The sequence below is a fragment of the Muntiacus reevesi genome, chromosome 3 (genome assembly GCF_963930625.1).
Source record: "Muntiacus reevesi chromosome 3, mMunRee1.1, whole genome shotgun sequence".
In the NCBI taxonomy this organism is placed as follows: Eukaryota; Metazoa; Chordata; class Mammalia; order Artiodactyla; family Cervidae; genus Muntiacus; species Muntiacus reevesi.
Genome location: NC_089251.1, coordinates 11,809,739 through 11,835,531, shown reverse-complemented (window position 1 = coordinate 11,835,531; position 25,793 = coordinate 11,809,739). Strand labels below are relative to the sequence as shown.

General features: G+C 47.5%; 1 protein-coding gene across 8 annotated transcripts in view; it reads right to left on the bottom strand.

Moving 5' to 3' along the window:
* Nucleotides 1–25,793, bottom strand: part of DENND1A (DENN domain containing 1A) — a 522,551-nt gene that overhangs the window by 58,352 nt on the left and 438,406 nt on the right. For all 8 annotated transcript variants that reach the window (XM_065928479.1, XM_065928480.1, XM_065928483.1 and 5 more), the window contains 5 exons: nucleotides 8,011–8,115; nucleotides 7,594–7,681; nucleotides 5,639–5,679; nucleotides 3,355–3,426; nucleotides 2,093–2,149 (listed from right to left, as the gene is read on the bottom strand). In XM_065928479.1, coding sequence (XP_065784551.1) covers nucleotides 2,093–2,149; nucleotides 3,355–3,426; nucleotides 5,639–5,679; nucleotides 7,594–7,681; nucleotides 8,011–8,115 — 363 coding nt within the window. The remainder of the gene's footprint in view (nucleotides 1–2,092; nucleotides 2,150–3,354; nucleotides 3,427–5,638; nucleotides 5,680–7,593; nucleotides 7,682–8,010; nucleotides 8,116–25,793) is intronic.

Here is a 25,793-nt window from a genome sequence, read left to right as displayed (position 1 = left end):
CAGGTGGGGGTGGGGGGAAAGCCAAGGAAATATTTTTCACTGCAGTGAGAGAGGTCAGACAAAGCCAGATCCTAAATTAGCTCAGAAAAGGGAGCTAGAGTCCTGTGGAAGACCTGGTCCCGTCTGTCCCGAACAATGCTAGAGTCTCAATTACAAAATGGCTCTTCCAAGAACAACTGCAGAATATCAAGTCTGCAGAAATCTGTAAGACCGAAGGGGGGAAAAGTGAAAATTGAAAAGGGTGCACTAATAGATCTGTCAACAGTCCAATGGTGACAAGCCACATTTCTATGAAATGCCTTCACCATTTGTGTCACCTGAAATGTACTGACACTCTCTATAGAACATTATCTCCTGAAGCTATTCTTGAAAAGACTGGCAGGGGGAAGAGGAATAGGGGAGGGAAAACTCTGCCTCAGATACCATCAAGGAGAGGAAAGGGAGACGGCGTGGAGAAAAGTGATCTAGATTGTCTAAGTGAACCTTTGAACAACATCAAAAGCCCTCAGTTTAACTGGTTATTTGCAGAAATTTCACCCATCATAAAAAGAGGATTTTCTTAAGGCCTGATGCTTATGCATACGAGGAAGGAGGCGATGGCCTGCAGAGAACAGATCTGACCAAGGAGGCACATGTGTCCTCTGCCTGAGGAGGGGACCTTTCTCTGCTTCCTCCAAGTAACCTTCTAATACAAGCCCGATATGGTTATCAAGGAACGAGAGCCTGGTGACAGCTCCGCCCTCCCTGCCCCTCTATTTTACATCTGCAATCCAATTCAGTTACGCGTGACTGGGATAGGAGATAAAAAGGTGTATTTAGGGACTTAAATAACATCCAAGTAAAGGATTCCACCTGCCAGTCTCTGGTGGGGTGCAAAAGACCATAGTTAAGGTCTATCTGAATTTACATTAGCAGGATTTTTATTTCCAGGACTTGAATCTCAGCTGCTAAAAATTCACTCCCAGCTGAAACTAAGAATGTGAATGCTTAGTCAGAGCAAATTATTTTGCAATTAGAGGAATCAATTCCTTTGACCATTTCAAGTTAATGAGAGGTCCTTTCCAACTTCCTAAAATTAAAACTGCTTTCAATTTTTTAAAAAACTGCCGAGATAGACAAAGACCCTTATTACCTGGCACATTTTGGGGATAACGAAGTAAGTGATCCCAAACATCTTTTGGAAAACAAATCACTTGTTTCAAGAAAGCAGTATGAAATACTATAGTGGTAAGAGCACAGACACTGAAGTTAGATGAATCTGGAATTGAATCCTGGCTTTGCCAGGCTCCACCAGTGTGACCTTGAGCAAATTACTTCACCTTTGAACTGGGGGTCTCCTTACACAGGATATGAGAATAATACCCTCCAGAGTTGCTCTATGGATTAAATGTGAAAGTTCCTGGCCTGGACCATCCTTAGAAAGTGCTTAATGAAGGGTGGCAATGCTAATACTGATGCTGATATTCATTATAATATAAAAATGCCCTCTCTGTTACAGTAACTTCCCTGCACAAGTCTAGAGAATCAGGTAGGGGCACTCTTAGCCAGGATGCAGTCTGCATGATTTTATATGAGTTTACGGATGGTCCAAGAAGACAATCAGAGTCTTTCCCTGCCCCTTGGGTCTCACACATGAACTGCAAGCAGAGCCTGCAGTGTCCCCCTCAAACCCACGTGCAGGCTGGAACCATGGCAGTCATTTCCTTGGAGGTGCTTCTTGATTTTGGTTACAATCAGCCTCAGGGCAGAGGTCAGCTGCAGGAGCTGGTAGTGCTGGGGTGGGGAGGCCGAGCCAATCTGTATGGACCCTGGTGAAGTGCGGGCCCAGTGGGGTGAGCAGGGGACAGGCTGATAGTAGTAACTCTGAACTCGCTTGCCTTTGTGGGTTTAAGCCAGTCTTAATGTTATTTGAAGACAGTTTTTTGTCTGTGAATATTTATAACAGTGTGAAAACTCGCGGACAGCTGGTAATGCATTTTGAAGTGTGCTAACAACACTGTATCAAACAGCCTCTATTGATCACATCGTACTTTTTTGTGGCCACGCATTTCATACACGGTGCTTATACATTTTGAATAAGAACTTCAAGTACCTTTTGCTTCAAGCGGTTTTTCACCTCTTTTATTCCCATTTTTGCATGATCTTTTGCCTGCATGAAAAATTAATTTAAGTTAAGATTCCCCTTCTGTTTCCAGCAGGGACTGTGCTTGATTTCAGTCCATCGTGAATCACCTTCTGTGATTACTAGAAAAAGGAAGGAAAATGGGATCATCAAGTTGAAAACATAATGGCTATGAAAACAAATACAATGTTCAAAGGTTAAAAAAAGCCCTTAAAGAGGCTACAGAGATTTTATTTTCTGCATTTTGATATCACTGATTTTTCCCCACCTCTGAAGCCCTGCTTCTGCTCTCTGTAATTATTTATCTCCTCAGCCTGGCGACAGCTACCAGTAAGAGGAGAGCAGCAGCCTCTCCAGCTGCAAGGTTCAGAATATCCACTGCGCTTAACCAGGGCAGGGCTTCAGGATCAATTTTCTGCCCAGGCCAAACAGACACATCGCTGGGTTTTTCTGATGCCATTTCTGAAATTTCATTTCAGCAGACACCCTGGCTTTGACTTTCTGTCATTCTACGACCTGTGTGGTTCTCTTGGCAGCCACCCACCCTATTAAAATAATTACTATTTAAGCACAGAAAGGACTAACAAAATTAAAAATCGAAATAAAACAAAACCACCCCAGTTAAGTGGCTCGGAGTCAAATTAGGAAGCAGGAGAAACCATGAGAAAAAATACTTGAGGCTCGTAAAAGATGGAGCGTCGGGAACTGTCGTGTTCTCTTATTTTCACTCTGTTGTGGGCACAAGTTTCACAAACAATGCATTTCCTATAGGGCAGTGATGAGAGAGATGATGAAGAATTTGGGACAAAAAAATTGGGCATGTGTTCCATCATGAGTACTCTTCAATAACCTGCAGAGCAGTTGCTTTGTTCTGACATAATAGCGAGGAGACACAGGAAAGGTCTACCAGAATGCCTGAAAGGCCACAGCCTCTGAGTCTTAGGGATAGAGCGCTGGAATTTTAACCACCTCATCTATACTTGAAAAGCTAAGACAAGTAGCCTCCCGTTTCTCTATTGCAGCAACTGTGTGCAGAAACATTTTAAATTAAAAAATGTCACTGACCTGGTCATTAAACATCAACGCTAAATGATCCTGAGAGCTTTGAGAGCTTTAGGAAATAACACAGCAGCCCCCAAATTAGCTCTGCAGCTCAGGGTTCAGTCTAAGAGTTGTGTCGTCATGCTCAGGAACAGATCTGTTTGGATCCTGAGACCAAGACCAGTACTTACGAACTTATAGACAGTCTTCATGGCCGGGTTTGCTTTCGTTTTTACAGTGTTCAGAATCGCTCCACTTCCTTTCTATAATAAAAACATCAGTTAGCAATTTGGATTGAAGATATAGTAGGCCAACAGCAACAAAGACCTCTTCTCTTTAATCAAGTTAAGCAACATTTCAAAAGTGTGTAACTTAATTAGAGGAACAGGCGTAGATGGTGACTGGTCCTGGGCAATTAAATTCTGACCACAGCAGAATCCCTATGGGTGGGTGTGGGGGTGGGAGGCGGGGAATGGGGATTGTGGATGGTGATAAACTAGCTGAGGTGGGACCCCAGGCTCAATATTTTGCTTGGCATCTGTCTGCTGGCTGGGAGGAAAGCTCATCACAGACTCTCTGAGGCAAAGCTTTCTTTGGAGTGATCTACAAGATATTCTACAAGAAGTCTACAAGAATTTCTTCTCAAGAAATTCTAGTTACCACGGACAACACTAAGATAAGTTTAATACCAATGGATGCTAACACTGAGCTGGGGCAGGAAACCGGGGACCGATGAGGCAAAGTTATCTGGCTACTGTGACTAACTTAAGCCACACACCCTCCTTTCTTCCCCCTGGTTTTCTGTGTTGTTTGTAAGGACTCACTGTGGGGATGCCCCGGTTTAGGTTCTGAGGGTACCAAGCCACTAGAGGCCTGGTCTCTGTCTTCAAAGACTTCCAGTCCGGGGGGTAAACAAGTGTTACCCAAGGTGGTGAGAACCACACTGGCCATGTAGACAAGGCAGGTGGCGGCAGCTCATTGTGTAGCAGGGTGGGGAAGGCATCAGAGGATGAAATATTTGGTCCATGAAGGACGAGTAGGAGCTTGTGTTGGGGACAGGGAGGATAAGGACATTCTAGGGACAGGAAGCAGCTCATAAACAAGCGCAGAAGCTGCAAAGCCATGGCATGTTCTACGAGTAACAACAGTCCGTGCATCACAGGAGGACTGGCGAGTGGAACTGAGAGCCAGATGGGGTCAACCATACAGGGCCAGCATGAGCAGTCCATACTCCAGAGGATTTTTAACCAAGTGCATCACATAATCAGATTTGTGGTGGTTTGGAAAGATATTGGGTTGGCCCAAAAGTTCATTTGGGTTTTTCTGCAACAATCCCAACAGATTTGAATGGAAAGAGAAATTGGATCCAGGGCATATACAAAAGATTCAGACATACTAGGTAATTATTGGGATTAACTTTTAGTACAATTTTTGGTAACCGCCTGTATTAGAAACCTTGAGCTTTAATTAAAAACTTCAAAAATTTGACCTAGAAAGCATTCTCTGTTGTAGGATAATAGGAAATTTTCACCCACTCATTTGTTCCATACTGCTCTCCAAAATTACTCAGTATCCTATTTCAATGGTCCTTTAGAGTATTAAAACTCCCTTTATCAATCAATCAACAAGTCCTTATTGCTTGTCTGTGATTTGCCAAGTGCCATGTTTGGCCATTCGAGAAGAACAAAAGAAACCTTTCATTGAGGAATCGCTTACTCTCGGCCAACTGCAGCCACTTCCAAGGGACCCGCCTTGGCAGCAGTGTGCTTGGCCCATGAGCAGGAGAGCACACTTCTCACACCATGCTGGAGCTGCCTGTTTATGCGCCTGCCTCCCCGGTAAGAGTGGGATCTCCCCCAGGGCAGGGCCTGCCCTGCTTCCCACGGGATCCTAGTGCCCAGCGCGGCGCCCGGCACGCAGAATGCCTTCGGTACGTACTCACTGATGAACTTAAGGAAAGGTGACCATCTGAATTCTTTAGTGGCTTTTGAAGCCCTAGCACCTGGATTCTAACACAATCAAAAACTGTTTACAATAATAGTGAGGGGACGAAAACTCTCAGTGATGCATTTTCCATCTTTCCAGGAGCCTTGTGCTGTGAAACGTATTTCAGAGCAGGAAGTGGGACTGATTTTGGAGTTTCTCATGAAAAGTTCCCAACTGGTCTGACCCTAGAAAGAGACCTCTGGAAATCCTCTGAGGAGGCAATATCCTTTCAACATGCCTCGGCCTGCTTCCTGAGACAAGGAAGCTTCTCCTGGCTCTCATCACCCTCATTGAGGGCGGGCTTTGGACAGTCTCTTCCTGCTAGTCTCCACCTGGCACCAGAATGGCCTGGCTTTATAAACAAAAGTATCTTCAGCTGGGCGCACACAGTGCCCTGGGCCGAATGACAGCATTGTGGGTGGCAGGGGAGGAGGAGGCTGGCCAGCAGCCAAGGAGGGGCCCTGGTAGCTCGGCGGGCGTGACACTTACCCGGACTGTGGAGAGCCACTGGTGGTACAGCTTATCACTCCCTGGGGAAAGAGGAGGCAGAGAAGCTGGTACTTAGAGAAGTCATACATACACCCTCAGGAGTTCCTTAAGTTGCTCTCAGCATGCAGGACTTGGAAAGTTCAAAAGCTGGAGAACCACACAGAGGCTCGCACGCCCCCCTCCCTGAAGGAGCTGCTGCCACAGGTTTCTTTCTCAGAGCGCTACCTGATCCCATCAGTGTCCTGAGTACAAACCCAAACCCTCCTCCTTGCCTACTGGATAGAGGTCAGAGCCCTTAACAACCCCGCTTCTCTTCCTCCATCCTGCCTTGGCACTGCCCACCCTCTGCCTCCGTGCTATGCTACCATCCGTACAACATCAGGCTCGCTAACCATGCATCCTTCAAGCCGTCCAAGCTCTCACTAACGCTGTTCCCCTTGTCTGGCCAGCATTCCCCGCTCTCTCTGCTGCACACACTCAGTGACCAGCTCAGTCATTTCCTCTGTGAGCTTCTCCCATTCCTTCCTCTGAACAGCCCTCTAGAATAGGTAACACCGATAGGTCCGTGCTCTTTCAAATTCTGTGAGTCACACCAGGGCAGGAACCACAGGGCTGTGCGTCCAGTAAGCACACATTCGGCCCTCCTTACGCTAAAGTAGTACCAGGAAAAGGAAAAGAGGGCGTTGTGGGGAACGGATTCATTTTATCTGGTGGGATAAGGAGGTCTTATCAGCAGACAGCTTTTCTAGAAGACTGAATGACTTGACTTAGTTTATCAACACCTGAAGCCTGTCTTCTCCCCAGAACCCATCAATTCAACTGTTAGGATACTTCTCAAACCCGCCTCCGTTGCAAAGCTCTCATGTTACAGAGTGAGCATTAATAGAGCCCTATCCTACCTGCACAAAGACCTGTGTGTACTCCTTTTCCTGCAATGGTTTAGTTTGTATTTCTCTTTAGTTGTGAGTTTTCTCTTGGCAGTCTGAAAGTTCCCTGAAGGCAGAACCGGGCCCCCTCTCATTCTTACTGTACAGAGTTGTGCTCACAGAAGGCATTCAGGAAAGGCTCACCAATGATTTGCACACTGGTTTTATTGATCACTGTGCTCTCCACGCAGCACAGGTTAGTTGGGCCTGACAAAGGGGTTTGTAGGTGAGACAATGCCTGGCTCTATGAATTTATGCCCTGCCAGTTAAATTATCTAGCACAGCCCAGACCAGACACATGCCCAGCAATAAGAGGGGGCCTGTAAGTGACTACCATTGTTTTGCATTTAGCTTTACTTTGCCAACAAAGACTTAGGCTCTGAGACTTGGAAAGGTGGACAGATTGGGATTCAGGAGGCAAGGTCAGCCTCTAACATTTCTCTGGGCCTCAGATGCTTCTTCTGAATAAATGAGAGCCTGATTCCTCTGGTTTGAAAAGTTTACAGAGACAGGGCACCCTGTGATGATCTTTACACCTTAAAGAAACATGTAGCGATCCTGTGCCAGGGTCTGTCCTGGGTGTCTGCACACACTTTTCTTCAGGGTCTCTAATTTCATCTCAATAGGACTCCTGTGAGGTAGGCACTGTTACACTCCGTGCACGGATAACAACACCTCAGCTAAAAGAGGTGAAATGACTTGACCAAGTCCTCACTGCCAGGCAGTGAATCCAGGTCTCCTAATTCAATACCTGGTATGCTTTCCCCTGCATTGTGGGGGCCACTATGTTATCTAGACTTCACCCACCTGGGGAGAAGCAAGTGACCCCAAGATGTAGGACTTTAGTTGGACCAGTGCACATCTCATCAAAAAGGGAAGGGAATTCCTCCAACGTTTCAAGGCCAAGTTGGAAATCAGTCTCTCTTTCATCCCCAGTGAAGGAAAAAAGAAGTCATGGCCACTCCTTGTGAACACACCCCAATCCCACACACAGATCACAGATCATAAAGAAAAATGAACTGCCCTCACCGGCATACTCGCCCATGTTGATCTCCTCTTCAAAAACATCACTGAAGCCCTCGCCGGAATTGAGAAGGTCTAATCTACCATCGATAAACTATATAAAGAAAGAACAAAAGCATAACAGCTAGTACAAAGAAACAGGGGAAGGCCATTCAGCTGGGCTCCTTAGTATATGACCAAAGAACCAAGACAGGAAAAGGCCTTTGGAATTGTGAGGTTAAAAAACTGGCTGGGTGTTTATGATAACTTGTAAAACTGCATGGCGTATTTGCAAAGGCACTGTCTGGTGGCTAAGCACCCTCCTGACTCAGTCTCCCTCCCCAGACCCTGGGCCTCTTTGCACTGAGTCCCATCCATGTCCTCAGCCTCAGTGCTTAGAGAGGAGGCGGCTGCAGAAACCCCACCGGGGCCCCAGACGCGGACCTGTTTGAAGAGCTGCAGCTGGGTGGCGTTCTGCAGGAACTGCCTCATGGCTCCTGAGCGATAGTGCGACACGAAGGCTTCCTCGCAGAAGGTGATTGGCTCCTCCTGGGAGACGGAGATGAGACGGAGAGAGGAGGGTGAGAGGGAAGGAGCGAGAGCCATCAGTGCCTGAGCTCTGGCAGGTGGCACTCCTACATCTGCTGATGTACCTCATCCTCACAGACCTGTGAAGTGGCTGTTATCCTGGCGGCATTCTACTCTACGGATGAGGAAGCCATTTCAGAGAGCATGAGACATCTCCCAAGGTCACAGAGCTGGTAGGAGGCGGTGGGAATGAAAGGCAGGATTCCAAACCCCGGCCGCTTCCATATTAGCTACAGTCACACCCCAACAGCAAGTTATGAGACGTGCCCTTCAATGGGATGATTCCCAAACTTTTCTTTGCACTCGTAGGAGAGGAACCCGCTCTTTGAATATCAAAGAGCTCTTTGGATATCTCCTTCTTTGTGCAGAAGGAGCCCTGCCACCTTCAATAGCCCAGCTGCTCTGGGGGTGGGGATGCTGGCTGGACTCTCCTTGCTGGGGGGTCTTCTCGCCATCCTGTGCCCCTCCCCCCATCCCACACCTTTGCAGTCCCTAAGGCAGTGGAACACAGTTTGAAAACCATTTATAGAATGATCTTAACCAGTAGCAAGTTATAATTTTAAAATAATAACCAGGGATGATCAAAAATAAGATTTTATCACCCAGGTAACTTTGTGCTTATGCTGTTTGATAAGGAAGTTTGCTTTTACCGAACCACATTTTATGAGTCAAGAAAACGACACCCTAAGCTTAAAAAACCACCCATCTTTGTAGTCAACACCTCAATCCTTCTTTGAAGGTATTTGGAGTACTCATCTTCACAGACAAGGCTTTAATTTCAACAGTGTATTCTCAATTCTGAAAGATCAGACTTCTACATCTTGAACTGAATTAAAGGTACCCCTCCTCTCACAGACTTGGTGGCAAACACAGACGTTTGAAGCTCCACTTTTATCCTGCTTTAATGAGTTAGGTGAGTGTTAAATTTACTGTGTAGCTGCTGTAAATTCCGAGTCCCTCCTGCTTAAATCCAGTCAATATTAGCTCAGCAACTGGGCAGACTTACTGCACAAGGATGACCCTAAAATAATAGAGTAAGGGGAATATTTATTTGTATACAGTTGTACTCCACCTAGTTTTACAAAGGAACTGAGGTCCCTAAAACAAAGAAAAAAATCGGTGCTGGAAAATACATAAACATATAAAATGTATTTATTTGTGAAAAGAGCATTTGGATATGCAGGTCCTATGTGGTTTCTAAAATTAAGTTACAGGGACTTTCCAGTGGACCAGGGGCTAAGACTCTGTAGTCCCAATGCAGGGTGCCTGGGTTCAATCTCTGGTCAGAGAACTAGATCCCACGTGTCACTGTAAAAGTCTGCTTGCTTCAGCTAAAGATCCTACATGCCACAATTAAGACCTGATACAACCAAACAAATAAACATTCTTAAAATGAAATAAAAAGCTACAAAATTAACTCTGAGCTTCCCGGCTGCCAAAGCAAGAAGGGAAGAATGCAAATATTATACTGTCTATGAGGAGAAAAACACACATCAGTTCCTCAGGGGAAAGAGTTTTCATGACATTTATTACTTTGGCATGAAATTTATACCTTCCTTGCTGAAAAGTGGAAAGATCAACCAGTGAGAACCAACAGAAGCCCACCTGGAATTCGATTCCTGTGGTCTGGAAGTTTCTCACCCTTGGAACCACAGCAGGGCAATTAATTCTCTCTCCAGGAGGTCTCAACCATGAGCACAATGTCACTCATACACTGATCACTGCTAATAAACACTGTCAGTTCAGACTTCTCTCATTCCAAACTCATGTCTCAATCCCCACCTGGATGGAACCTCAAACTCAGAATGGCCCCAAAACTCCCAATTACTATCCCATCTGGACTGCACTCTAAATCTGTTTTTCTTTCTGGAGTTATCATCATCCACTGCTGCTCACAGTACTGTCCCCTTTTCCCAGGACAACGTCTCATCAGCCTGCCCCCTGCTCTCCATCCCTTGGCACAGGCCTGACTGCCGTGGTAGGTGTCCAATTTTATGTTGCTCTCCTCTTTTGTTCCTCCCCAACCACTTGAATTCTTCCGGCCAGAGTGATTTCTAAAATGCAGATTGGATCACGTCACTATCCTACTCAAGGACTGTGTAGATGTTACATTTGTGTGCTTATTTAATCCTTGCACTAGACTCTAAGCTTCATGAGGGCAGGAGCAGTTCCCAGCTTTTCCTCCCAGAGTCCTTCTGTGCCACTTTCCTATGTTCTCCTGTACACCTTATGCTTCAAATGCACCTCCCAGCCACAGGCCAGGTCCTTTCCCACTTCCTCCTATGCTTTGGCCAGCTCTGCTCCTTCTACCTGGGCTATCGTCCTTTAAACACAGGCCTGTGTGTGGCAGTCACACACCCCTACTCAGTGCTTCCACAGGGCCTGGTACATCCTGGATGCAGGGTAATCTTCATTGGTGTCCCCATGACCAGGAGTTCGAGAGGGCAGAGGCCCTGCTGGACTCACTACTATACTCCTAGCCCTTAGGTAGAACCTCAGGGATATTGGTTAAAGAACCACAGAATGTGCGTGGCCCTGGTTCCTGTCATAGGAGCCCTGCAGTCTCCGTGTAGCTGAGATAGTGCTTAGCTTGATGGTAAAGAGGTCTCAGAGCACGGGGTCTGATGAGTGACGCTTGCGTCCAGGGAGCTTAGAGCTGCTCAGGGGATATGCTCATTGGAACTGTGAGCATTCATTCCTGGAGCTTTGGCCCAGCATTGCCAGGAAGAAGAAGTCTGCTGAGGGATCAAAAAATTCAAATTTGCAATCAGATTTGTATGGAAGAGCAGCCTGAGGCAGGCTTTAGCTGTAGGAGAGCAGAAAGAATCTCATCTTTGGGGAGACATGAACATTTTGGGGCCTGTCGTCTATTTACTGGAAATGACATCCCCCTGGTCAGATGTCTGTGCCATGGAAACAAACTGAAGGACATGGGCATGGATGGGAAGGACTCAGGGGAAATGTGACAGAGGGGGCCTTTCTCGCAGAGAGCTCAGAGAACAACAACAGCAGTTTCAGCTGAGCATGGAAACAAGTACTGCCCAGCGCTGCTGGGCTGGGCGGCAAAATATCCACCGGAGTCAGAGAGGAAAAGGCTAATCCTTTCGGGGCAGTAGGTGTGAACATGGGAGAAGTGGACATGTTCAGTGGAGCTTGGGAGGGTAAGGGTTAGGTGAGCCGTTCCCACCCACCAGGGCAACCGTCCTGCCCTAACCCGGTGCTATTACCAGAGGCACGTGTAAGGTCTGACCGGCAGCAGGCACAGACGGTGCCTTCCCTGGCAGTACTCATCTTCTAAGGAAGTGTGCATACTCACGGTTCACCTGATCCTTACAGGGGAGCAGGTCACATGACCCGCACAGGGCAGAGTCTGAGTTTTACACAAGGTGGCTTCTGCAGCTCAGCTCTCTCGTGTATGGTCTGCTGTAGACTCGGGCTTTCTTGAAGGCCTCAATTCTGTCTGCCCTTGGACACCTTCTGGTGATCACAAGCGTTATCTTCAAAGTGGGAGCCCCTCACATTCTCCGAGTGGACACCCAAGCCCCTCAGAGATGAACTGCTCCCAGGAGGGAGGAGGTGAGCTGCGGTGAAGGTCCTTTCTGCCACAGGCCCAACTCAATGCCTACCCACTTGCACCCGCTTGTCCACCCCCTCCTGCGGTTGAAATGGCCGCCCCCACTCTGCTCTCTGCAGCGGTGGAGGGGTAGGTAAGGTGTCTTGTTAATTCCCTCCTTTGTAAGAAGTGCTGATTTAGTTCTCCTGTTAGGCTGATTAAACCTTTTGTCTTCTTGGGCGACACTCTAGGCGCTGGGGTTACTGACTGAGAGCGATTTTAATTCAGGCAAGTCAGGCCGTGAGCATTCAAGCTCAGATCACATTAGTAGAGTTTTCTGTCCCTGACCCGAAGGACGAAGGACAGTTAAACACAACTGCTTAACCCTATCAAGGACTTGGTTACGAAAAGACAAGTTTTACTCTTGGATTATCTTCTTGACATATGGAATCAATCAAAAATTCCATTATTGATGAGTCCATCTTTTTTAATACGTGAAGTTGGTGATTCCAAAGGTTTAATTCCAGAAATAAATGGCTTTTATCCACAGCACTGAGGGTACTGGCATAAAAATAAAATCTCCCATCAGATTCTTCAGCATCTTTCCTTGTTCTGCTGAGGTATACGGAAAGCATCAAATTCTTATTTTTCTTCATAAATTTAATTTTTAACAAAATTTTATGTGCATATTTATCCTGCAATTTTAGGAAAAAAATGAGGTGCCCACTCTTTATGGACCTTGCTTAAATTAAAAAAAAAATGATAATTCTGGAAGATTCATCTATCCAAATATTTTGAAACACCTACTGTGTGCCAGGCTCTGAGTTAGAGAAATACAAAGATGAATAAAATACAGTTCCTACAAATAACACTAATAATCAAATGAGGGGTAGGGAGAGGACGAGGTATGTATGGATGATACAAGAATGGCAGAATGTTATGTTTATAGCAGCATTATTGACAAAAGTCAAAAGATGGAAGCGATCCAAGTGTCTACAGGCAAATAAACAAAATATACATACAATGAAATATTATTCAGCCTTCAAGAAGAAGGGCTTTTTGGACAGTATGAATGAAATTCGAAAGTATTACGCTAAGTGAAATAAGCCAGTAACAAAAGGACAACTCTCTTATCTCTGGAGTTGTCATCTTCATAGGGACAGAAGTAGAATGGTGGTTGTCAGGGGCTGAACGGGGAAGGTGGGGGAGCTGTTGCCTAAAGGGCATAGACTGTTTCGCGGGATGAAAAAAGTTCTAGGAATGGTCAGTGGTGATGCTGCATGGCAATGTGAAGTGTGAATATATTTCATGCTCTTGGGCTGTCCACCTAAAAATGATTGAACTGGTAAAATTTATGTAATGTATGTTTTACCATAATTAAACTTTAAAAAATGATACAATACTTACAGTTGTAGAAGCAGTGCAATAGGTACATAGGAGTTTGTAAATTTTGTACATATTTGAAATTTTCCATAATAAAAATAAAAAAGCTCCTGTTACCAAGGAGTCTGGCTACTTCAGGGAACAAATGAGCACAGTACAGCGTGATGCCTGGCACACCAGAGGGCTGGTTCTGGTTTTTCTGGGTAAAGCCATCTTTAAAAAAAAAAAAAAAAATCTTAAAAAAATTAAAGAAGAAATTTGATTCATTTGAGGTAACACAACATGGTGGAGAGAGAATATGTCCTGGGGTCAGAAAGTCCTGGACTTGAATCTGGACTCTGAAGATACTGGCAACATGGTCTCAAGTAACTTGTCTTCTCTCATCTGCAACAATGACTCAAGCCTGGCCCATCTCTTAGGGTTGCTTGTGAGATTGGGACAAATGACAACAAATACATTTTGCACAAATAACTATTCTTGAGGGCAGAGACTGGGTTTTACCAAGACTGGTAACATAATTTGCAGAAGCCAGGGTAAAAGAAATAAGCAGGAAAAAAGTGCTGTTGAGTACTAAAATATAAAGCTTTTTTTTCTTCATGATCTCTTTATGGTGCTTTTAAAGTTTGCTATTTAATGTCATTCCATGTAAAGAAAAAAATAAGAATTTAAATTATTAGCATGGCTTTAACTGTTCAGCTTTGTATCGTGCAATGCCAGTTCTAAATGCTAACATATGTGGAATCGTATTTTGTAAATCATATATGCATTTGTGTTTTGTTCTTACCAGACAGTGGAAATGCTGCACAAAGCTAACTCAACTGTTTTTTATTTCAATTCTTGATACACGCACACTTTATTAACATTCTCTGTCTTTGGCTCACTGAGGAGAAAAGAAAAGGGACAATGGTTGCTCCATCTTTTTCTCTCCTTCCATGTCACCAAGGGAGGAGGTGGTTGGCTGACACAAGGACGAGTTGGGAATGTGACAGGTTTCTGTGGTCGTTATGGGCACTTCCTAGAACACCCCTGTCTCCTCTCAGTGCTGAAGAACTTCTGGCTCTGACACAGAGTGTGGACTCTGGGGCCTGTCAGTGCCGCCTGTTGTGGCCACAGACACGGACATGTTCACCCTGCCAGTGAGCTCCGTGTGTGCTGGGTGAGCTGGAGCACCCCGTGCAGACCTCTGCTCCTGCACACACCCCACTGCCCCTCAGACTCCATTCACAGAGCACAAGTTCGAGGGTAAGGAGTTTTAAGATGGTGACAGAAGAGCATCAGCCACACACAGGCCATCTGTGCCCAGGGCCCCGGCTGCATACTGCACAACACACGCCAGTGAGGCCTTCGGGTTTCACACTTCTCTTATCCCCCTCTCCCTTCACAGGCTAAATACTCCTTAGGGGCTCTGGTGGTTGACTCTGTTTGCCATCTGGCTGACCAGCATAGAACAGTTTCAGGCAAGTTTGTGGGTTGATGGAGGTGGGGTTTCTAAACTCCTGAGCGTGACCCACAAGGCTCTATGTGACCTTCCCCAGCTGAAGTTTCTTGCTTGTGACGCTATCTACCTTGTCCATGCACTCATTCCCTTCCAGAAAGTCTGGACTGTCGACCACCCACTGCTTCACACACACTCACTCTTCTGGCTTCCTTCTTCATGTTACTTCCTTGTGAGAACCTTACCTGATGCCTTCAGGTGAAGAGAGCCTCTGTTCCTCCTCCAAGCCCCTACACCGGTGCCCACCAGCCTCTTCCCAGCCCACAGCAGACTTCTAGAGGCAGGCTAGGACCTGGCATGCAATAAACATTTACTGAGTCACTCCAGGAAGAGGCAGATGGGGCAGAGGGACACAGAGATGGGTTCCAGTCCCAGGTCTGCCCCTGTGTGCACATGGATGTACCCTTGGATCCCCATTCTCACCACCTGCCACAGGGGATTGTGTGGGGTTAAACAGGGGTGAGTGTGATAGTGTGTTTATTAATGCTCAACCATGACCATGCATTAGAATCACCCAGGGCACTTTCTTAGTTGTTCCTAAAACTCCCCAGGTGACTCTAATGTGGCCAAGGTTGAGAACCACCGGTGCAAGTGAAAGTGACCAGCACAGCACCCACACCAACCAACGTTCATGTTTTGAAATTTAAGAGTAAAGAAATATTACAGAGAAAGCCAGAGAACCTGGCCCTGTTTATTACCAGCAGTCCCAAACCAACTGCATTTAAAGTATCTCCAATGTCCTAATAAAATACCCAAATCACTGGCCAAAGTGCAGCAGAGCCATATCTTGCTCTGAGGTTTGAAGGGTCCTTCTAAAACGTCCCCTGAGCAGCCAGTATTGTTTGCTCCGGGTCTCAGCACCACTCCCAGAGCTGGGTCAGAAGGGCTGCTCCTCACGGGGTCAGCCAATGACCTTCGGTGAGTTCCCAGCAGACACGGAAAAGGCTGAGGATGGTGTCCAGCCTCAGTTTAGTTCAGTCGCTCAGTTGTGTCCGACTCTTTGCGACCCCATGAATCGCAGCACGCCAGGCCTCCCTGTCTATCACCAACTCCCGGAGTTTACTCAAACTCATGTCCATCGAGTTGGTGATGCCATCCAGCCATCTCATCTTCTTTTGTCCCCTTCTCCTCCTGCCCGCAACCCCTCCCAGCATCAGGGTCTTTTCCAGTGAGTCAACTCTTTGCATGAGGTGGCCAAAGTATTGGAGTTTCAGCTTCAGCGTCAGTCCTTCCAATGAACATCCAGGACCGATCTCCTTCAGGATGGACTGGTTGGATCTCCTTGCAGTTCAAGGGACTCTCAAGAGTCTTCTCCAACATCACAGTTCAAAAGCATCGATTTTTCGGCACTCAGCTTTTTTCACAGTCCAACTCTCACATCCATACATGACCACTGGAAAAACCATAGCCTTGACTAGATGGACCTTTGTTGGCAAAGTAATGTCTCTGCTTTTTAATATGCTGTCTAGGTTGGTCATGACTTTCCTTCCAAGGAGTAAGTGTCTTTTAATTTCATGGCTGCAGTCACCATCTGCAGTGATTTTGGAGCCCAAAAAAATAAAGTCTGACACTGTTTCCCCATCTATTTCCCATGAAGTGATGGGACCAGATACCATGATCTTAGTTTTCTGAATGTTGAGCTTCAAGCCAACTTTTTCACTCTCCTCTTTCACTTTCATCAAGAGGCTTTTTAGTTCCTCTTCACTCTCTGCCATAAGGGTTGTGTCATCTGCATATTTGAGGTTATTGATGTTTCTCCCGGCAATCTTGATTCCAGTTTGTGCTTCTTCCAGCCCAGCGTTTCTCCTGATGTACTCTGCATAGAAGTTAAATAAGCAGGGTGACTATATACAGCCTTGACATACTCCTTTTCCTATTTGGAACCAGTTTGTTGTTCCATGTCCAGTTCTAACTGTTGCTTCCTGACCTGCATACAGGTTTCCCAAGAGGCAAGTCACGTGGTCTGGTATGCCCATCTCTTTCAGAATTTTCCACAGTTTATTGTTATCTACACAGTCAAAGGGTTTGGCTTAGTCAATAAAGCAGAAATAGATGTTTTTCTAGAACTCTCTTGCTTTCTCGATGACCCAGCGGATAGTGTCAATTTGATCTCTGGTTCCTCTGCCTTTTCTAAAACCAGCTTGAACATCTGGAAGTTCGTGGTTCATGTATTGTTGAAGCCTGGCTTGGAGAACTTTGAGCATTACTTTACTAGCATGTGAGATGAGTGCAATTGTGTGTTAGTTTGAGCATTCTTTGGGACTGTCTTTCTTTGGGATTGGAATGAAAACTGACCTTTTCCAGTCCTGTGGCCACTGCTGAGTTTTCCAAATTTGCTGGCATACTGACTGCAGCATTTTCACAGCATCATCTTTCAGGATCTGAAATAGCTCAACTGGAATTCCATCACCTCCACTAACTTTGTTTGTAGTGATGCTTTCTAAGGCCCACTTGACTTCACATTCCAGGATGTCTGGCTCTAGGTGAGTGATCACACCACTGTGATTATCTGGATCATGAAGATCTTTTTTGTACAGTTCTTCTGTGTATTCTTGCCACCTCTTCTTAATATCTTCTGCTTCTGTTAGGTCCATATCATTTCTGCCCTTTATCAAACTCATCTTTGCATGAAATGTTCCCTTGATATCTCTAATTTTCTTGAAGAGATCTCTAGTCTTTCCTATTCTGTTGTTTTCCTCTATTTCTTTGCATTGATTGCTGAGGAAGGCTTTCTTATCTCTCCTTGCTATTCTTTGGAACTCTGCATTCAAATGGGAATATCTTTCCTTTTCTCCTTTGCTTTTCGCTTCTCTTTTTTCACAGCTATTTGTAAGGCCTCCTCAGACAACCAGCCTAGCATATGCCAAATACTTACTCCTGGGAGGCAGGGAAGGAGGGAGGGAGAGTTGGGATGAAAGGATTAGACTTCAGTCAATTTAGGTTAGCCAGAAGCAGGCCCGAGTAAAGGGTGAGGAGGCCGAGGTTGGCTGAGCACTTGCTCTGGACCAACATGTGTTAATACCTTCCCTTCCTGGAATCCTCACCAGAGCCAGGAGCACCCATGAATGACTCCCACCTTACCGATGAGGAAAGGGCGCCCTGGCTGATGAAATGCTCTGCTCAAGGTTCCAGAGCTGGTGGATCTGAATGACTCCCAAGTGCAAGCAGCTTTCCCCGCACATGGTGGTACACGCCTGAGGGCTACCAGGGGTGGAGGGTGGTGGGAAGGTGGTCGCTGAACAGCCACGGTCATAGCTCTGGCAGGGCTGGGCCGAGCCACATTGGGGGATGAGAGGACCAAGACAGTCTTTCGAACCATGCATGTGGTAGCCCAGGTGCGCCAGAGACAGCCTCCCAGGCTGGGCCCCTGTGACTATAATAAGCCCCAAACAAAGAATCAATGTGTCACTGTGAAGGCGGCTCGCTGTTGGGATGATTTCAGTTGGGGAAATGTGGGTGCCCGACGAGAGCTCCTCAGATGATTTGCAGGGCCAGAGACAGCCGGGCTGACAGTATTTGCCCATTCGGGCGGGCCAGCCGCTTGGTATTGACAGGAGACCCCACACTCTCTCGCTAGATTACAGTAAAGACATTCAAATCACAGGCACGCGGCCTACGCCCAGCTCCTCTGTGCCAGCAGCCCCTGGCTTCTGCATTAACCGAGACAAACAGGGGGAAGTCAGGAAATTCTGATTAGCAGACAAGCCGGGAGGCTGCGGAAGCTGAGGAGACATGATGAAGGGGGTCCACGTACACAGCAGCTTAAGATTTCCTTCCCATAAGAAATGCAGATGGCGGCGGCTCGATGGGAAAGCAGGTGCTGTGATTAAACAGAGGCCGCTCACTGAGTGCCACCTGCCCTGGGCGCTCTCCTGGGCATCATCTCACCCTTCAAGGCCACCTGTGAGGCAGGTGTCGCGGAGACCTCCCTTTGACAGATACAGCTACTGAGGCTCAGAGGGGTGAAGTCACTGGCCTCTGGCCATAGAGCTGGTCACAGACAGAGCTGGAGTCTGAAGCCAAGTCTGTCTGGCCCTGGGCTCATGTGACACAATATTATTTAAAATATAACACAGTGTTTGTATCTCTGTCTCAAATACAGAGATAGTATTTGACATATCAACTGCCATCGGGGCTGCTCCAGCAATTCGGAGTGATGGAGTAGAGGCGGTAATGAAGGGAGGGCTGTGGAGAGATGAGTGAGCTTGGGCTCCACCCTGGGCTGGCAGGAGCCATCCAGGTCTGGAGCCTCTGTCTTCTTACCAACATGCCGGAGACAATTCCCACCCTCATCCCCTGAGCACTCACACCATGACATCGGCAGGTCCCAGGAGCAGCGGCCAGGTGAGTGAGAGCTGGTGACCGCCCCTCACTGAGTGAACTTCCACACTGTTCCCAGTAGGGAACCACACAGGGACACGCCAAGATCTGTGTCAAACACCTTCTGCTCAGCCACCGGTGTGCCTCGCTGTCACTGAGCGCCACACTCTCGGTTTTAACACAGTGACCCTTACATTCCAAAGTCCCAGGAAAGGATGTGCCAAACGGACTAGAGATGAGGACTTTGTTTCCTGAGAGTGAGGAGAAGACACTCCAAGAGCACATAGTGGAGAGGGGGTGGGTTTGGAGGGCCTGGTGGTCCCCTGAGCAAAAAGCAAACCAACCTGAAGAGTGACCAGAAGGAGAACCAACATGAGCTATGGCCATGGGCATATAGGACTCACAGATCAAAAGGCTTTTAAAGGACATGAAAATAAAACTGGAGCAGCACACAATTCTGTAGAGAGGAGAAATCCCAAGTCTCTGAGTTAAGTGAGGGGGAGACAGACAGACCTCACCTAAGATAACGCCAGTCCTTGGTGACACGGCCCCCAGGGAGCTCACTCACGGCACTGCCCACGTGCTGGATTGTCGGGCTCACTCACAGGGTCACTGACACATGACCAGCCCTCTCCCAAATGTCACTTATTCAGGGCCGACCTCTGGTGTCTGAACGGGGTGTGCTGCCCAGGAGGCCCTGGCAGCAAGTTATTAGTCATGAGCAAATGGTAGCATTGTGAAGGGGAACGGGCACAAGGGGAAGAGCCGAGATGCTCAGCTTGGCTTTGACTCCTTTCCCTTGTCTGGCCTTCAATTTCTTCATCTATGAAATGGAGTGGCACTGGGCTAGAAAATCTTCAAGGTACTTTCAAATGTTAACATGTACCATTTCTAGATGCCCATCCAGGTCACTCTATAAAAGACCTTTCTCTACAAGGTCACCCAACCCCCTTGCCAGCGAATGAGTTTCTGTGCACAGCTCTCCATGCAGATCTGGGAAGAGGGAACAACAGCTCTGCCACTTTCTGCATCTAGAGCACGGCGGAAGGCCCTGAGTCCTTGGAGACAGTTTTCTTATTCCCCAAATGGAAGATACATTTCTTACCTCACGGGGCTATGCAGGGATCAACAGGTGATTCACATAAAATCAAACTCAGGCCTTGAATCCTAGAGGGGCTAAAAACACTGGTTTTCTACCCCAAATAATGGTAGTTCTCTGCCCAGAGTGTGCTTCCTGTGACTTACTTCAGGGCCTGTGATGTGCACTCCCTGTTCGGGACACACATCAGGTCAGTAGGGTCAGGACCATGATGCGGAGCGACAAGAAAAGGATAACGCCCACAGCAACTTCTGCCGAGTCCCTGCCTGGGCTGGGCACAGCGGGCATGTGGAACTGTGCCTGAAGGCTGGATCTGCACAAGAACCCTACCAAGAGAGGCTCTTTATCCTCATCTTGCAGAGGGACATGACTTGCCCAAGCCCACAATGCTGCAAAGAGCCAGGGCCGTATTTGAAGCCCTTTCTGTCTGTCCCCAAAGCCCAGACAGGCTCTTCCTACAACACCCCAGGGTACTCTGAGCATGCTCAGTTGCCCAAACTCCTTCCCACTCTGGGTTTCTGGGGGAATTTGAGACAAAGAAGATAATTTCTTACACATGAGCCCTTTCTCACGTACTGCAGTCCCAGCCTAAGGAGACTGGAGTCTCTGGATGGGGATTATGTACCATCTGGGGACTCGAGAGAGGCTCAGAGCAGCCCAGAGCCCCATGAATGGGGAAGCCAGTGAGCCTCTGTGAGCCTGTTTCCTCATCTGTAAATTGAAGATATTACCTACTTCATATCAGAGGTTTGAAACGATACCATATTTGTCTAGGTGCCAATTCTGAGGGGTATTTGTCAGAGCAGGTGCACAATGGTGGTTCAGGTCCTAATAGCTCTTTTCAGAGGCCCTTTGAGAGCTGGGTGCTTCATCTTGTGTGGGGCCTTCTGCATCTTTCCCTCAACAAACACCTGTGATGGGGGCTGAGCAGAGGGTGAACTGTGAAAGCACAGACAGGGTGACCATGCAGGGCGGAGCGACAGGGAGCTCCAAGAAAGGCCACATGGTGGGGAGGGTGGGGGAACAGCAGCACTGATATAAAAACCAAGCTCCAAGGAAGGGCAGGCATTCGCTAGATAGAAAAACAGAGAGGGCCAGGAGCAGAGGAGCGGGGCAGTGACAAGGAGCTCACGGTGAGTAGGTGCTGTCCCTGGGGCTCGAGGGGAACGTCACAGAAGGAGTGAGTGAGAGAGAGATGCCACCTCTCTTCTTGAGAGCCAGAGATCTGAGGAGTGGTGAATGCTGGACCCCTATAATACACAACTGCCAAGAAAGGTGCAGAAAATAATTTACTCAGCACATGCCAGCAGCCTGCCCCTGAGCAACCCACCCAGCCCTGAGCTGAGCTTTCCCTGTCCGAGGAGCACACTTCATTCACAGGGAAAGAAGGGCTTCATTTTCTCAGAGCCTCATCTTCAAATCCACCCGCTACGGGCCAGGCTGTGGGCGGAAGTCCCCCCTCCTCGCCCTTCCTTCATGGATTAACAGGGGACAGCTGCCCTGGGACGCCCCCGCCTTCCCTCTTCCTGCCTTGGCTGGGTGAGGCATCCCTTCTCTGGGTTCCGCAGCCCCTGCACCCCCCACTGTAGCCCTTCCTGCCGTTTCTGTACTCTAGGCCGCCCAGGCATTCTCTCACTAGATGCGGACTCCTCGTGGGCCCGGGTGGAGGCTTACGTGGCTCTGCATCTCCTGTTCTAGCACACTGCCTGGGTCAGCACAGGCACTCCAATGCTTGTTGAATGAATTATTCACGGCAGATAAGGCTACAGGAACACTTCTGAGAAAGAGGCCAACGGGGTGGAGAGCAAGACAGACAGACTGAGGATGTGAGCGTGAGGGTGAGCAAGAGGAAGGGAGGAGAGAACGTGGTGTTGTGTGCTGGGAGGGGTAGCAAAGGGAGGCGGGAGGCCGGGAACACCATCTAATTAGACCACATGTGCAGAGCAGCATCTGGCTCAAAGCGCAGCAGTTTACACCGCTCCTGGAGTTGTCGTGGAGACAACCACATGACCAGCCTGGAGCCGAGACTCGGGGGCAGCAATCCAGATGCACTCCTAACATATTCTGACAGAGAGCAGATGGGCAGCTATTTGCAGGGCCAAAAAATGCCAACTCCGCTCCCCTCCAGACCTGCGTGCCCTCACTGATCATTTTCATCTTGTAAAGTCATTCTTATCTGCCCTGGAACCACCAGTTCCTCCCGTGTAGGAATCAGTGTGAAAGCTGCTATTTCTGTAGTTCTCCGACCATCACAACTTCCGGCCTGCTCCTGTGAGCGAGGAAATGTCACCACCTTTAATGAAGGGTTCCTCTCCGCTGGGCTCCACTGCTACAAGGCTCCTCCCCCTTCCAATCTCTTTCTTCACCATTAAAGTGCCTAAATTCCTCAGTCTTTAGGCCCCACTAAACAGATCCTGGCTCAAGGGCAATGCTGAGCAAGTGTGGGGAGAACAGGGGCTTTGTGGCTGAGCTCCTGCCAGGCCCGGTACTCATCTGGGCATGCCCTGGGCCTCTCTCAGCTCAATTTACTTCTCTGCAAAATGGGCTTTGTAACATCTACTTTCACGGGGTTATTTCAAGGATCAAAAGTAAATAATTATAGAAGATCCCCGAAAATAACAAAATCCTATAAAATTTTTTTTACCAGGATAAAAGTTCTTTATAAACCTCAAAAATTTTAGACAGAAAGCTCATTAAAAAAAAAAAAAAAAAAAAAGGACAAAGAATGACAGAAAAGTGACCAAAAAAAAAAAAAAAATCTTAGGTTCTATATGAAACTTGATTACCCAGGTATATGGCAAATTTCTCATCATATCTTTGGTGAGGGGGGGAAAACATCTAGTGTTGGAGAGTCAGGTTGGGTTTGAATTCTGGCTCTGATGCTTACCAGCAGTGTGATCTTTAAGAAGCAACTTAGAGTTCTCTAGAGCTGCAAGTTCTTTATCCATTAAATGGGAATAATCATTTTTACCACTAATGACCTAATTCAATATAATGACAACATACACAGGCACTCAGTAAAGGTTTCCCTTCTTCCTGATCATTTAACAGAATCAAGTAAGACTGAGGGTGAGGAAGAGTAGGAGAAAGTATGGGTTCAGTTAGAGCAGACCGGAGTCACCCTTCCTGGCTGGCTGGCCTTGGGAAAGCACTCATCTTTTTTGAGTCTCAGTTTCCTCTTCTGGAAAAGGAGGAGAATAGGATCTACCTGACATGCTGCTGTCTGGTTTACAGGGAACAGTGAACATAAAGCAGTTAATAAAGGCCATCATGATCCTCCCTTTTCTTACTGGAGAAATCCTCAACTCTTTTGGCAAAAATTACATCTTCTATGAGGGTCTAACCTGGGGTACATATGCCACACTTTCTCAAAACGAATGAGTTTCCTTTTTGATGGACAGGGCATAAAGTGACAAAGTGAAGTGAGGCCCGGGACCAGAGGTGCGGGCTGCTTTGGGCTCTCACCAGCACGGTGTCCCGGCCCAGCCTGCTGCCTGAGTGGCGTGCGCGGCGGGCTTGTCCAGGTGCGCAGAGGCTTATTTATAAAGCACCGCAGGGCTTCCCGCGGCCACACGTGCCTGCCGTCGCAGGTGTGGGGAAGGCCCGGCTAAAAATACTGCTAACGTGGGTTTAATGTCGCCCAGCAGAGACTAATGATTGTTTTAAGTAAATATTAATTATAAGAGTCACCTAGATAGAGTGGCATGAATATTCCTGCACCTACATACACAGGCCAAGAGCCTATGCGGGGAGACAACTTCTTACATACCTCCAGGTATATTATTTACCTGGGAGGTAAATAACTCCAGGGAGTTATTTAATGACTGGAGGACTCTAAATACTTGGGCCAATTCCTGGTTAGAAGAGTTGGGAAGTGTTTCAACATGTGAGATACAGGGATTTTCCTATCTGAGAGACAGATGATCTTCACCAGGCCAGATAGCCGATTCAGTTCCACTGGGCCCTTTACCATGAAAAACGATCACAGTGGTGTGGAGAACCCAGGTTTGGTTCAGGGCCCAGCATGCTGGCCAGCCCATCGCGGGGGGCAAGTATCTGCCCAGGAGCCTGGAGGTGGGGGTCACAGGTCTGTTCTGCTTCTAGTGCTTTACTACTTGGGTCCCCTTGGGCATGCTCCCTCCCGGCTCTGAGTCTCGGTCTCCTTACTTGTATGGGAAGCTAACAAAGGTTGATCATTTTGATAATGGTTCCTACATCTGATATCGCAAGGAGACTCACCTAGGGATGGTCTTTTAAATGCAGATTCTTAGGCTGTGGCTCAGAACTTTACAAAGCTGCTCAGATGATTCTAATGCATTTGGGAACCTGGGTGGGGTTCCCACTACTACAAGAGCAGTAGACACTTACATGTGCTGACCACATGTAAGCACAGATACCTTTCTAAGCATTCTATGTGTATGTCCTCATTTATTTATTTATTTTTCCTCATTTAATCCTTGTAACAGCCCCATGAGGTAGATACTGTTGCTGTCCCCATTTTACAGGTGGGAAATGGAGGCACAGAAATGAGTTACTTTTCTAGGTTCACACAGGCAGGATCTGACACCCAGGTGGCCTGGCTCAGGTCTGTGCCAGACCTAGACTGCAAGCAGCAAGGGGACAGTGGCTCTGCTCCTCTTCTCTAACATTGTGTACCCACTGCTCAGGGCAGAACCTCCTGGAGCAGGTGATGGATGCATTCATCAAGTGTCCAAGTGCTTTTAGATAGCATATCTCACAACATCCCAAGGAAGATGGGATCATCACACCCTCCACTTTCAGACAATGAAATCAAGGGCAGGACAGGGTGATAACCAACTTGAGGCCATTTCTGAGTGAGGGGTGGGACTGAGATTGGAGGCCACGCTTGGCTTGCTCCTGTATCTCCTGCTATGTAGCAAGGCAGCACACAATAGGAAATTCCTGCTCCACAAGATGAATGTAAGGATTAAATGGATGTCAGACTCCTCACATACTAAACTGCTTCCCAAATCCTCCTAGTAGACTACTTCTATTTCTCCCTCGTTGTTTACTTCAAAGTACCTGGTTGCTATGACCCCACACAGTTTTCGGAAAAGAGAATGTCCTCAGAGGGGTCTTTATACCTGAGCTCTTTTGCTGGGACATGTGGACAATAACAGTTCTATGTAAGGCTAAGACATTCACTGGTGAGGGCCACCAGACTCTGACTTTCTAGAACCTGGATTCATGATCTTCCAGCTCCTGATCTCTATGTCCCAAGGGTGTTGTTAAGTCCCAAAGTCTTGTCTGACTCTTTTGCAACCCCGTGGACTGTAGACTGCCAGTTTTCCCTGCCCATGGGATTTCCCAGGCAAGAGTACTAGAGTGGATTGCCATTTCCTTTTCCAGGGGATCTTTCTGACCCAGGGATCAAACCTGCATTTCCTGCATTACAGGCGGATTCTTTACCACTGGGCCCCTGGGGAAGCCCCGGTGACCCAAGTCCCTACTGTAATAGGCAAAGCTGAGGGAAGAGGGTGGGACTGCATCTGACCCAGCAGGACCTGGGGGGACTCAGCCCAGATAACCAAAGCCGCCCTCTCTCTGTAGAAATTCCTTGTGAAAGTCTCAACCTCCACTGTCACAGTTGAGTTATTAAGTCTTCTAAAGGCTTCCAGAGGCTGTCAAGGGGACGGGCATCAGGGGATGGGCTGAAGTGTGTGCCAGGGCACCACAGTGGCTGTGACTTCAGCCATTTCCTAGTCCACAAACCAAGGACAGTTCAGTTCCCACGAAATGGCAGGCCCCTTCCAACAGGGGCAGGCAGG